At 34.0% G+C, this 13,862-nt stretch overlaps 2 protein-coding genes across 6 annotated transcripts; both read left to right on the top strand.

The window, feature by feature from the left end:
- The first annotated feature begins 955 nt into the window (after window positions 1-955).
- Window positions 956-1,831, top strand: LOC104904565 (hypothetical protein). The gene is made up of 2 exons (XM_010692846.4): window positions 956-1,255; window positions 1,365-1,831. Exons 1-2 carry the CDS (start codon window positions 1,096-1,098, stop codon window positions 1,607-1,609), a joined length of 405 nt encoding a protein of 134 aa, XP_010691148.1. The 5' UTR covers window positions 956-1,095; the 3' UTR covers window positions 1,610-1,831.
- Window positions 1,832-5,897: 4,066 nt separating this feature from the next.
- On the top strand, window positions 5,898-13,191 carry LOC104904564 (uncharacterized). Of its 5 annotated transcripts, none has more exons than XM_048636742.1 (7): window positions 5,898-6,192; window positions 6,309-6,406; window positions 9,512-9,586; window positions 10,019-10,271; window positions 10,753-10,843; window positions 12,758-12,824; window positions 12,920-13,191. In XM_048636742.1, exons 1-7 carry the CDS (start codon window positions 5,913-5,915, stop codon window positions 12,971-12,973), a joined length of 918 nt encoding a protein of 305 aa, XP_048492699.1. In that variant the 5' UTR covers window positions 5,898-5,912; the 3' UTR covers window positions 12,974-13,191. The 5 variants fall into 5 exon arrangements, with proteins under 5 accessions (XP_048492699.1, XP_048492698.1, XP_048492697.1 ...); XM_048636741.1 differs by having other exon boundaries at window positions 12,731-12,824; XM_048636740.1 differs by having other exon boundaries at window positions 12,716-12,824.
- Window positions 13,192-13,862: the final 671 nt, after the last annotated feature.

The raw sequence follows: 13,862 nt of genomic DNA, 5'->3' as shown, positions 1-13,862 counted from the left end.
TTATTTGCTTCTTGAATTTTGTTTTTTCCTTTATTTATTCAACCAAAATGTTACAATTAATGCTCTTTCACCAATTATTTTTCACTCTCTCTCCTAAATCATCTTTTCCCATACAACATTTATTTAAATAAACAAAAAAATCTTTATTATCCCTCTTATATTCTACTTGCATAAATTACCGTGAAAAAAGAGAAATGAGAACTATATTTTGGGACGAAGGGAGTACTAATTTATTCAACAAAACAAGAAAAGTAACTAAAAACTGAAAATAAAAAGGGAAAAGAGGCTTATCATGGATAAAATCATCCACAACAGTCCGTAATTGATAAAGAAGGAATAAGAAAGGCTAGGATTTCAAAGCGAAAAAAAAAGGGGTGATTAGTTTTTTGTTTTTTTTCTTCTTTGTATCCATCTTATAAGAGAACATAACCTAAATTAGTTGGTGCATTAGTTCCAAAAAAAAAATCAACACCAAGGCTATGTTTAGTTCACCTGAAATTTTCTGATCTGAACTTATCTGATCTGATCTGAACTTATTTTTTCTGATCTGATCTGAACTTATTTTTTCTGATTACAAGATCTTATGTTTTAGATTTTTCTCAATATATAAGAAAAAATATAGTCATGTGGGGTCTTGTTTGATTCGTCTCAATGAGTACTTTATTAATATTCAATTATTATAATTTTTACTAATATGTAATGAAAGATATAATGATTTTTAAATATAAGCATAATCTGAACTGATCTGATCTGAACTTATTTTTTCTGATATGATCTGATCTGATTAGATCTGAAATAAGCAAAAATAAGGTGAACTGAACATAGCCCAAATCCTAACATTTCAGTTAGCAATTGACCTAGACCACCAATTTAAAGTTGAGTACTCTATACTCTAATCACACATTTATATTTGTGATTAAGACCAACCACTATAAATCCTCATGACTCCTACCTTCTTTTCCTAATATCTTTACCTCTTCCTCAACTCTCACTTTCTTCCAAAGTTTTTACAACCAAAAACTTCCACCACTCTTTCTCTCCCTATATCTCTTTCTTTTCTCTGTTTTTCTCTTTCTCTTTGTTTTTTCAACAAGCATGAATTCCTCTGTTATGAACTCACAAAGTGTTATCTTAACAACTGCCATGGCTGTTTCTGGAGCTGTAATATTTCTCTCTCTTTCTCGTATCAGAAATTCAACTTCTCATCTTCCAAATCATCTACCTGCTTCTTCTTTACGTTCTTGTTTATCTTCAGGTTTGTGGGTTTTTTTTAATTTTAATTTCCTCTGTTTTCCCCTGTTTTTTTTTTTTAATTTCCTCTGTTTTTTTTTCTGATTTTGATGAATTTGGTGACATTTTTACAGATGATAAAAAAAGAGAGAAGAAGAAGATGAAGAAAAGGGTGAAATTTGCTGATAATGTTAAGGATAAAAAAAGTGATTTTACTAATATTATTACTCCTGTAAATGAGAAAAAAATGAAGAAAGTTGAGATTTTTGAAGATGATAAAAAAAAAATCCCAGAATTTCGTCGAATGCCAGCTAATCGAGCTGCACTTTACCATGGAATTTTGAAGGATAGGGTTCATAGAGTTGAATGTTCTTATTGATTTTTTTACCATATGTCCTTATCTTTAAATTTAGATTTCAGGTTAACAAATTTAAGGTCATCTTTAGTTTTTTTATTTTTCTTGATGTTTGGAAGATAACTTCTATAGTTTTTCCATAGTTCTATATAGATGGTAAAAGTAGATAGTAGTGTAAAAATTCTGTACAAATGAACTGTAAATTGCGAGAAAGTCTAATTTTATTAAACACATAACTTGTTACAAGATGGTATTGTGAAACGGATAAAATGTCTACTCTGATACGGATGTCTAAAGATTTGGCTTTTAGTGTCGTGTTGGACCATACATGTAATTTTTGAGATAAATGAAGGTGTCGAGGTAACTTATGTTACAAAACTGACAACAAGTAGATTGATTAACAAAAAAAGTTGGGTTTTTTAAGAACAAAATAGTTGTTTTAGTTTATGTTTATCCTTTTGTTCTCTTCCACTCTCAATTTGTTACTCTATTTTTTTTTTTTTTTATGTTTTTTGAAAGAAAGTATGTTCTAGATCATGAAAAATGCCAGCAACATATTTACAAGTGGATGTGGTTTGCATGGCATGCAAATTGCAAATGTTGTGGACATCAAGTTTGCGGTAGATGGATGTTGGAGATGAGAAATTGAATAGAGCTTCCTATACTAATTATAAATAGCTTGGAAATCACTCAATCAGTTGGCACAGGTGTAAGTTGGATACTATTACTCATATATACCCTATCAAATTGGACTCAATTTTAAGGTGTGAACTGTGAAATGTGAATTCAACTATGCTTAAGATTTGAAATTCGAGCTAAGGCTATGTTTAGTTCACCTGAAATTTTCTGATCTGAACTTATTTGATCTGAATTTATTTTTTCTGAAATTTGATTTATAAGATCTTATCTTTTAGATTTTTTTTCAATATATAAGAAAAAATAGTCATGTAGGGTCTTGTTTGATTCGTCTCAATGAGTACTTTATTAATATTCAATTATTATAATTTTTACTAATATGTAATGAAAGATATTTAATAGTAATAATAATTTTTAAATATAAGCATGATTTGAACTAGTCTGATCTGATCTGAACTTATTTTTTCTGATCTGATTAGATTTGAAATAAGCAAAAATAAGGTGAACTGAACATAGTCTAAATCTGAGTCTAAATATTTAAAATCAAGTGTAGACTCGAGTTGGATGGGGAGAGAAAAAAGCGATCTATGTAATGAGTAGAGAGATATAAAAAAGAATATTAAAAAGAAGGTAGTGTCTTGCAACTAATATAAAAGAATCATAAATGATCCGCAGTTGTTTATATATAATTTAACGCATTATGCTAGGGCTTGAGCTTTGTTAGACATGTTTGAACTAATCATGTCAAAATAAATCATGGGTTAGGCTGAGCTTGCTCATGGGTAAATCCATGTTAATTTGAACTTTGAATCAATGCGAAATAACATCTTTTGTTTTTGTAATAGCTTTATAATCAGTTAAAAGTTTAATAACGCAACACAAAGATGAATGGTTGTGCGAGACAGAACCAATGCCTAACAAAAGAAAGTCGACTAAACCCCAACATGAAATAAGTGGACTAGGCCCGGTGAGCCATTGCGCTAGGCTAACCTATCTAGTGCCATATCTAGCTTTCAACCTTTCATTTATTTTCACTCTTAACTTTCAAAGTCTCAACTTCTTCTCGTATCGTAGTCACTCTGTAAATTCCATGTAAGATGAACCGATTCGTTTGATTGTGTTTAGCATATTTTGTACAATAACTAGTTTTTAGGTCCGGTCTACGATTCAGGTAATTATAGCTTTTATTTCGTAATATATAGCTTTAAAATGATAACATCAAGTATAACATGGTTTAGCGGTTAGCACTTTAGTATATATGTTTGTGATCACGGAGTCAAATATTATACAATGTATGCTCTATTTTTTCTTATTGTACGTTGATTAAGTGGAGTTAAACACTCATAGGAAAAGCGCCACGTAACATTGTTCTTTGTTTCGGAATACCTTTTAATACATTTGTACAGATCTTTTGAATGTTAGTGAATGGAGTTTGGATTTCGCTACCCTTTTTACTTCGATTATTTTTAGTGTTCCATAAAAGTGGGCCATATAGAAATTAAAAACTACTACAACTCATCTCAGATTCTCGATAAGTGTATTCGTTCTATTAGACACTTTAAAGTTATGTGAGGTTTGAATGATTAAATCACCATCAAAATACTCGAGACTATACCCAATCCACGCCTATTTTTTTTTCTTTTTGAACAGGAAAGGAACGAAAACATAGAATTGACCGCTAGTTCGCCGACCAACCTAAAGCATCCTTACAGATGAGAAAAGATCTAAATCAACATCAAAAGGAGGAAAACAATACAAAAGTGAATCCACTGAGTGGCCCCTACGAGCCATGAAATTCGTTGCATGATTTGTCTCCTGAAAGCAATGAGCCACTGAAAAAGAACTGAACTTCTCCAATTCTTTTCCTGCATCACAAATAATATTATTCATTTCCCATGGAATTTGCCGAGTATTATTAATAGCATTAACAATGACTAAATTGTCTCCCTCAACGATAATGTTCTCAAGATTCAGAAAGCGAGCCCTCCCCCCTCAGAGTTACAACTTAGATTGAGTAGTTGTTGAGTACATATGAAAACAAATCCCTTAATGATTTTGGTTGATCACCTACACCATTTTTTGGCACTGTACATATACACCCTTTTCTTTTTTTTTCTACAGTAGTGCTTAGTATTATTGAGAAGAACTAGCCTATGGCAAACCATGATATATTTATTTCACATATAACAGGTTATTACATGATACTCTTGAGGTCAAGGACGACGGTGAAGTCAATGTTATCAAGTGGCTAGTGTGGTGATTTGAAGTGATGTGAGATACCAATTATTTAGCTTAATCTTGCAAGGGATATTAAGTATGACATGCTTGATGAAATGAACCCCTAGACTATAACAGAAGTTAGGAAAGACTACTTATCAATCAATGCATTTGGCTTACGTATTGTTTCTCAAGATAGATCATCTGTTTGATCTTGACATGGGAAGCAATATTTCAACAAGTTTAGGGAGGAATTATCACTTAATTGGCCTAATTAAGAGTTGCAACTTGCAAGAGTGAATGGAAAGCAATCTTGATATTGGTTTGGTGTTGGCACATGACAATAATGAGGGTAAAAAGTCTGCGATAACTTATGAGGTAACAGTTTCACATTACTTTTTAGTTTTTGATGGCTTAAAAATAGTTGATTAGGCCTTTCTAATATTCTATCCATTAAAATCTAAAATTTAAGGACAGACATAAAATTTATATTTTATAGGATTTATTGGTATTTCGAATTTGATAACTAAAGGAGAATAACTTTGTATAATGAACTCTTTAAATTGAATTAGAAGGATTCCACGACTATTTCTAATGTCCCTCTTAATGCAAGAGATAAACTTACCAGAGATTAAAGTCTTATACCAATACACATTGGTTTTGAAGAGGATAAGAAAGAATCATACTTTTATACTCCCATCTATACCTTAAAGATTGCACTATTTCCCATTTTGAGTGTACCTTATAATATTTGTCTCTCTTCTTTCTAGATATCATCTTCCCCACAAATACAATTACTCTATTCAATACTTTGATCTTATCTTACATTAAAAAAAATAAAGCTCGTTTGGTGAAGGTGGTGAGAAAGTCACCTTATAGTTTTGAGAATTACAAGTTCGAGCTCTACTACCTACTTATGCTTGTGAGTAGTGATTTCCTTATATCTCCCTATTCTCAAACGTTTACTTGTGTAGTTAGGTTGGCTGACCTGCAAGAGGTGTTGGTCTAGTAGAATCTCTCTTCTTACCAAGGTTCCCCAATTGGTGCCCAAAAAAAATCCTACATGAAAAACTACCTACTAACTCGATACAAGTATACAACTATGAATCTATGACCTAAAATTCCCATAAACACTATATGCTAAATTTTTTAGTAGTCTAGTAGTTAAATTTATGTCTCATATATTTGTTCATTCATTTTACATTCAGGCCTATCATGTAATAGTACACTTAAGACTAATTTTTGTTCATTTAAAACTCTCATTTTTTAATATATTTTGTTCATTTAGATAATTTCAAATAAGCGATAAACAAAAAGAATAATATTAGACGTACCATATTTACGGTAGACTTGGGCGTATGATAATACTTATTTTTTTAGCCAAGATCTCCAATTTTCCTTGGAATTTTCTTTTTTGTTCTAAAAAAAAAGTGTCGGGCACCAACCTCAGGCCCCAATCAAATAAGGTGAGCCCATGATCACACTACCTAAAATTCCAATTCTACCCTTCTCTTCCTCCTCCAACCCCTATATCTCTATTTCTCCTTTTTCTGGGTTTTCCTCTTTTCTTTCCTTCTTTCTTTTTCTCTCTCTTCAATCTTCATCCACAACTTTTCCAAGAGAAGAAAAAGAAAGAAGAAAAAACAAAGAGAAACAAACAGTAAAAAAAACCCAGCTTAATTTTTTACCACTCAATTCTTCTGTGAAGCCGGAGCACAATTCGATTCCAGGAATCCCTTTTTCACTGATCTCAGGTCAATTCTCTCTCCTTGATCCTTGTTTTTTATTTTTTTCTTTTTATTGAGTTTTTTTTTGTTAAGTTTTCTGAAATGGGTTTTATTTTTATTTTTTTATTTTTTTGGGATTTCAGGGCTTTGTGATCTGGGCATTCCTGGAATCAATGTTGTCAGAAATCTAATTATTGTAGCAAAAATCTTGGCTTTGCTCATCTTTTATTGTATGAATGGGGTATGTTCTTTTTCTACAAATTTTTGATCTTGGGTTTTTGTTAGATTTTGTATTTTTTTAGTTGATGTTGGTATTTTTTTTTATAAAGTAATGTACATTGTATTGTAGTTTATGATTGATTGATAAGTTTATGTCGCATTTGGAGCTTCCTTAGTTCTACATTTGCTTGTTTAATAGATGTAAGTTTAAGTAGAGTTTGATGTTACATCTATGATTTATTTTTGATTGGTGTATGTATGAGATGTGAATTTGAGGGGATTTTGGATAGAGTTATTTGTGAACTTTCTCATGGTAGGTGTGATTTCTTGGAGGGTAAGAGACACTTTATGGTGTCAAATTCAGTAAGGCAACTATACTGCTTTATTGCAACTATAAAAGTTAATGTTACCTATTTTTGACAAAGTGGCTTGATTCATTGAGGGGAAAAAACTTTTGGAATTTTAACAATTAGGTATGATTGATGAAATGAATACTTCTGGTCTGATGTGGGAAAGCTGAACAATTTTCGGACGTTGTAGTGACCACGACTGGTGGAACTTGTTTTTGTTGTTTTCGATAATTCGATGTGTCTTAGAGATGAAGGAGCTGAGGTTGTGACAATTTTTATGAAGTAACTGTCTTGACTTGGGGAAAAAAACAATTTGAGAAGGCATGGTAGTTGAATGTACATAGATTGGTAGAAATGGAAAACAATAGACTAAAGCTTTTTGATATAAAATTTCGCTTTTTATCTCCTAGATGGCAGGAATTCGGTTGGAAAGTAAATGTGTAGCATGTTTCTCTTTATTACCTTCTAATTCCTTTATTTAGCTAAGTTGTGAAAGGACCCTTTCGATTCCAACCAATTAGGCCAAATGACAAAGGTGCCACTTTCTTTCGTGTATTTTGTTCTCTTTTCTTTCCTTTCCTGTTATTTTTTAAAATCAAGAAAAATTATAGCATATAGATTGACGATATGATCTATGTTTTATGGAACTGTATGCTCATGTCAGACTTATTCTAGTGTATAGTAAAGAGGAATTCAAGTGCAATAGTGAATAGTCGAGATGTTAACTGTCTGATTCTTTGTTACTTCTCTTTGTTGCATTTTTAGAGGGATCATTCATTTCAGTAAAGCAAGCGGATTTTAGTCTATGAAAATCAGTTGGATCATATCGTGACATGCTGACATAGTGACATCAATTATCTTGAATAAAGAATGCATTTGAAATTAATCGCCAAAGTAAAGCTTGGAAATTAGCGAGATTAGTGGTTAACTTGCCATTTTGCTTGCCGTTGCTATTCTGAGGCTTTGCTCATCATACTAGAATAATCTAGTCTTTTTCTCCAGAAAAAAGAGAAAATTCTAATCTTTTTTTGACGTGCAAATAGCATTAACTATTAACTACATACAGTTTCTGTAGTGTAGCTAGGTCTGAGTGATTTCTTGATGTTTTGCTACTCCAAAACCACATCAAGCTAAAATATGCTACTTTCCAACAAGTGTCATTGTGCCAGAGGTTAGTTTAACTTTAATAAGTTTTGACTAGGAATGATATAGAGAAAGGTAGGACAGGGAAGGAGAGAGGAGGGACAGAGGGAGAGGAAAGGAAGGGAAGAGGAGAGTGAGTTTGCATTTTCCTTCCAAGTCTTTTCGGAATGATTTGGTTCGTTAAGAGTGGAAGGAAAATGAACCTTCCAATTCCCTTCCCTTCCTTTCCCTCATATTGTATCCAGACAAGGAAATTAATCTCTTCCTTTCCTTTCAAACTCCCCCATCCAGTGCAACTATAAAACAGGTGTGGTTAAAATAAAAGATAGAGATGGAGATACTGGAAAGTAAATGATGAAAAAGGACATACTGAATTTCTGTTTATTATATAGGACTATGGAATTGCTATTTTTGAGATTGTGCATGCTAATGATGAGGAACCTGATTTTGACAGAGAGAGAGAGTGTTTTATGACCAGTGTGTGAGATGTATTAAACCTGCCAGTGAGTGTGCGGAATACACTATGCGTCGATGTGTGAAAGGTGTATATATGAATTTTATAATCGTCTTCATGGATTTTCCTCCCTATTCATATGGCTATACCTCATGGTTACTTGAGGAAGAGAGTGGATTGGAGATAAGGAAGCTTCAAGGGTTGTTGGAAGGTGATCACTGTCAGATATATTGAACCTCCTTGAGGGTGTGGGCAAAACTGACTGTGTTTTCCTGTGTAGAAGGGCTACTTATGAATATTATAATGCATCTTCATGGACTTCTTTCCGCATATTCACATGGCTATACTTGAATTTTTTGTGCATGGGTGTGTGTGTGTGGGGGGGGGGGTTTAGGGTAGGTGGATGGAATAATATGAATGAAAAAGGAAAAATGGTTTGTATGGAATTGATGTGGAGGAGGTTATATAGTTTTTGTTTATGTTGGAAGCTTGACTCTTGGTAGCGTAGTGTTCAAGAACATCTACTTGGTGAGGAACTGGTTACAACAGCTCCCTCTTGAACCAAATTTCTCATAGCATCGAGTGATCAGAAGCAGGTATGTACTCTGGCACAATGAGTTTAGGAAGTTGTATGAGTTCTATAAGACTTTGGATGGGCAATATGACCGGGTTTAAGGAGGAGGCTTGGTCAAAAGAGCAATATATTTCCCTTGTCTTATCCTAAACTCTATTACAAAACAGGGTAACACTTTCTCTTGGAATTTCCACTTGAGCAGAAATCATCGAGGGTTGCACTTTTTCTTGGAATTTCTGGGTTGGGTTTGACCCAGAAATTTCCAGGTTGTCTGGTTCCAGACAATTAAGTTTCGGGTTACAAAATGTTGGTTTGAACCTTTTATTTCTGGGTTGTGTCGATTATTGACAGGTTTATAAGTGAATTGAGAAGTAATTTTTGAGAGACCTAAAACAAGGTAATAGAAGAAAAGGAAAGAAAAAAAAGGTGGAAGGTACAGCTGCTTGTACTTCATCCTTATTGGCTTTGTGTTTCTTGTTATAGAAGAAAAAATATATTTCAACGGGAACCTAGGGTAAATACAGGTTTTGTTGTGAACCCTGGCGACTGGCGTAAGTACGTTTACTCATTTTACAGACATACTGCTCTAAACTACTAATTTTGTAGGTAGCAAGTCAATTCCTGATGAGACAGTGTATGGGTTTTGAGCAATCAGATGAGAATCTAATGTATACTATACAGGTGCGCTATTCATTCTTTGTTGCAGGGGATGGTCCCAGTTAGGATGATGACAAGCACTTTGCTGCTGACCTACACTGACTCAGTAAGCCAAAGGAAAACAGCTGAGGGGTTACAAAATTTTCGCCAAGAAACTTGAATTTTAGAAAATTGTTTGTTGGTGGGTTTTCTTTATTTAGAGTTATTAGGTTAGTCTACTAGCAGATTGTTCTAACTTCTAATTGCTGATAGCATCTAACTGAAATTTAGATTCTATCAACTTTTTGAATGTTGGATCGACAATTTTGATCCGTCTCAATGCTCTTAAAACCTAGTTTAATATAAAGTTTATGTATGTTACCCTTGATGATTTTTGGCCTGTGGATGTAGTGCTTTTTATGTAGTTATTTTAGCCGAATGTGATTGATTTCTAACAGCATGTATGTTTTGTAACAGTGCAGTGGTTGCCTTGCATGTTGTATTAAGCCTGAGTCAATAGCTTCCTTGGATGAGCGACGAAAAGGTTGTATAAGTCGAGGTCAAACCAGAAGAGTGCCCAGTATTTCCAGGGATTATTGGACCACAAGTGTGTGTGATATGGACAACAGTGCAATGCAGTCACAAGGAAGCTTATCATCCATTAACGCATCAATTGATACCCCTTCTGGTGTCAGCAGCTCTAATCCGCCTTCCGAATATGTAAATCATGGCAAGTTCAAACATCTATGAAGATATTAGTCTTTATTCCGAGTTTTATACTATCAATTTGTTTGTTTTGGAAGCAGAAAGTTCAGCTTCCATTTGTTCGTCGCTGCTTACATGTGGATGAAACTGATATCCAACTTTCATCTGGTTTTAGTTGTTACATTGAGTTGTGTACTATCACGCTGACTTAGTTCCAACTAAGGGACCTCATCTTTCTGAAATGCTGCCTTTTTTGTTCTGCAGAATTCATGAAATTTGGATGTATTTTTGCTCTACAATTGTAGTATCACTATCTTATGTGTCCATTTGTCTATTTCTCATTCGACTGTTTATATGCATTGCTATAGAGTGTGGTGCGTCAAAATATGAATTTTTGGTTTGCGGGCCATCTTGTTTGTAGCATGTCAGATTGGCTTTTATCTTAACTGCATTTTAATCTGATTTTTGTATATTCATCTTCACTTATTTCGATTATGTTGGTGCAGGTCTTCTTCTCTGGAACCAGACCAGGCAACGCTGGGTAGATAATAAAAATCAAAGTAACAAAAGGCATCAAGTTCGTGATCCTAAAATTAGGTTGGCAGACTATTCTTATTCTGATGCTGCTCCATTCATGATTTCATATGCGCCGCTATATGCAAATTATACCATGATTTGTGCTAGTTTCCTTTGATGTTGCTGAGCGTCTTTTTCTGTTCTGAGTTTGTCAACATGTGCCTGTTCTGCATTCACCAAATTTCAAATGGTTGATTAACTAGATGATTCAAGCTTTTGAAAGCTTTAGTTGAATTAGAGTGATATATGTATATGCCTCATCATCTATTTGGTGTCTTTTGTTCAACCATTATCAAGGGTTCCATGCGTGCTCAAAGATGTAAAGTAGTTATTTGGGAATTTGTTAGAAAATTTGAAAGATCAAGCCACCAATGATAGAGATGAGAAAATATTGGGTGAACAAGGATGATGAATGTAACTTGTAAGGTGGGGGATCCTAGCAATAGCTGTTGTGAAAGAAATTTTCAAGATAAGAAGGGCAAGAAGTGTACATGTTGTATTGGTGGAGAAAAAGAAAATCTCCTTAGTTGGGTTGCTTACTTGGTCGGATCTAGGCTGGAGGGTTCTCTTTAATCTTGGTATTGCCTTAGTGGCTCTTTTGTAGGTGGTTTACATAAAAATAATATGTAGGTTGTAACTTGCAAGGACTTCCTCTACTCATTACATTGTTAATAAAATTCCATCCCTAGACATAGGGATCTTCTTCAAAATTTCCGTTCTCACTCAATACCACCTCTAAATGGTAATTGATGGTGATGAGATTTGATGAAGAATATCAACAGTTTGGAGGTGGACAACCATTACCAATCTACCGTGGATTTCTATACAAACTACATGTAAATTTATTACCAATATGACTTATTACCGTCTACCAAACAGGCCTTAAGTTTGATACTTGGGTGGCGTCCATTCAGTAAAAGCTAGGTCCATGAAGTGGCATCTGGCAATGGAAATCTGGTCTTGTATATGGAAAGATCCGAGTGATTTAGCAACATAAGCTATTCTGAATCCAGTTTAGTGAAATTGCCGTCTAGGATTGTTCCTGAATGTGTTGACAATGGTACTTGTCCTGGTAGGATGTTCTACAACATGCATGAAGTGGGTTGAGAACTTCGATTACCTTGCTCAACACACATTAAGATCCAAGCGGCCTCCTTTTTATGTGTATTCATTCCTGCCCTCTTAGTGTGCTGTTACCCCGTTGAGCAAAAACAAAAGGAAGCTTTATACTTCCTCCGTTTCTTTTTACTCGCTACACTTCTCATTTCACGGACTCCTAGGCAATTTTTGGAGAAGAGAGAGGTAGAGAGTAAAAAGAAAAGGGACCCATGTGGGAGGAGAGAGATAGAGAGAGTTTATTGCCCAAAAAAGAAGTGTAGCAAGTAATGTGAAACTTCCCATAATGGAAAGTGTAGCGAGTAAAAAGAAACGAAGGAAGTATAAAGGATGCTCTTTAAGTAACAAAATCCAAATTTCCTAGTAGGGTTTAGTCTTTGTGAGCATGAGAAAGAATCAGTGCCATCTTCTCCGACTTCATTATCCTCACGTGCTGTCTCTATGTCATTTGGGGAGGGGGGGGGGGGGGGGTTTGGTATAATTGGTGTTGTCGGTTGAAGCAAAGTGATCGAGATCTTTTAGGCAAAAGCTTCATTTTTTTAACTTATTTTTGATGGAAAAGCATTCTGCATCAGGCTTTTGTTCTTTTTCTTGAAGTTCTAGTTTTAACCCTAATATTTAGTTTTGTTGATTTTGTAGGCATCATTGTTCATTATCCTTTAACTTGAGGAATAATTGTTTTGTTTCTGACCTTTTTATTGTTTTACCTTTTAAATGTTATATACTCTTATTGTTGAATTTTTTTGTTTTCCCTCGCCATTTCTTTCATCCTGTCAGCAACTGTTGTTACAGCATACTTGATTCGTTCTGGCCTTGCAGTTGGAATGCAACCTACGAAAGCTTACTCGGGAGTAATAAACCGTTCTCTCAACCAGTACCTCTCGCTGTAAGCCAACTATTCTTTTCATATTTGATGCTGTATATCCTAAAAGTTGCTGGATTATGTACGTAAACCTTCGTTTGCGCCAAATTATGTTCCAGGAGATGGTAGATTTTCTTGTGGATATCTGGGAGCAGGAAGGGATGTATGATTGACGAAAACCGAGATCTGGGTAGTTAGTAGCATGCCATCCATCAAGTGTGGCAAACACACAATTTACATGCAATCCTTGAGCTAATGCGTTAGGGAAAGGATTAGGGAAAACTTCATTTGTACCAATGTTGTGTGACTTATCTTAAAGGCTTCTCTTGGTTTCTTCTTGTGCTGTAACTGGGTGTTTTTTAAACTAATGGAACTTGCTGCTGTTTCTCCATCTCTTTTCTGAATTTGATTAACCTGCTCTTCACAATTTGGAGATTTTGCAATTCTAACTTCTAAGCTTAAAAGAGTAAAAAGAATACTGAGCTAGGGAAAAAAACTCAACATTTTGATTTCAATGTGTCAAAATTTTGCCAACTTTCCTCTTAAATTTGTTGGAACTTATTATTAATTTATAATACCCAGATTATCTACACTATTTTCACCAAAAAGAAAATTTATAGCTTTAATAATACTACTAATACTATAGAAATGGAAGTTGAATCTCTCAGACATGGTGAGTTTTCTCCTTAAATATGAGAGCATTCTTTGTAGATTTAGGTGTAACTTGTGCATGTCACACCCAATTTTTTTTTTTTTTTGCCTATTTGCTTATTCATTTATCTAGAGCTCTTTCTATTATGCGAGTTTTGCTTATTTGTAGGTGTTAAATTATCAATGAGCAAAAAATAACCTTGGATTCATTTGGTGTAGTCAATGTATTATATTTATCTATTGGGTAGACTACCATTAAAAATAGAGAATCAAAATATAATTAACTCTGCTAAGTTGGCTCGACTAATTATTAATATCTGTCTCTAATGGATAGATTATCGGTGAATAGACAAAGTTTTTCCCTTAGTATATACTCCATCCGTCCTCTATTAGTTTATCTGTATTCCTTTT

The sequence above is a fragment of the Beta vulgaris genome, chromosome 9 (assembly GCF_026745355.1).
Source record: "Beta vulgaris subsp. vulgaris cultivar EL10 chromosome 9, EL10.2, whole genome shotgun sequence".
NCBI classification, from domain to species: Eukaryota; Viridiplantae; Streptophyta; class Magnoliopsida; order Caryophyllales; family Amaranthaceae; genus Beta; species Beta vulgaris.
This window is presented reverse-complemented; position numbering and strand designations above follow the sequence as displayed.

Excerpts from the sequence above, each read along its gene's own strand:
- LOC104904565 (XM_010692846.4), top strand. The coding sequence starts at position 1,096 with ATGAATTCCTCTGTTATGAACTCACAAAGTGTTATCTTAACAACTGCC. Across the intron at positions 1,256-1,364 it reads ACGTTCTTGTTTATCTTCAG|ATGATAAAAAAAGAGAGAAG; the intron begins GTTTGTGGGTTT and ends ACATTTTTACAG.
- LOC104904564 (XM_048636740.1), top strand. The coding sequence starts at position 5,913 with ATGATCACACTACCTAAAATTCCAATTCTACCCTTCTCTTCCTCCTCC. Across the intron at positions 6,407-9,511 it reads TCTTTTATTGTATGAATGGG|GTAGCAAGTCAATTCCTGAT; the intron begins GTATGTTCTTTT and ends CTAATTTTGTAG. Across the intron at positions 10,272-10,752 it reads TTCCGAATATGTAAATCATG|GTCTTCTTCTCTGGAACCAG; the intron begins GCAAGTTCAAAC and ends ATGTTGGTGCAG.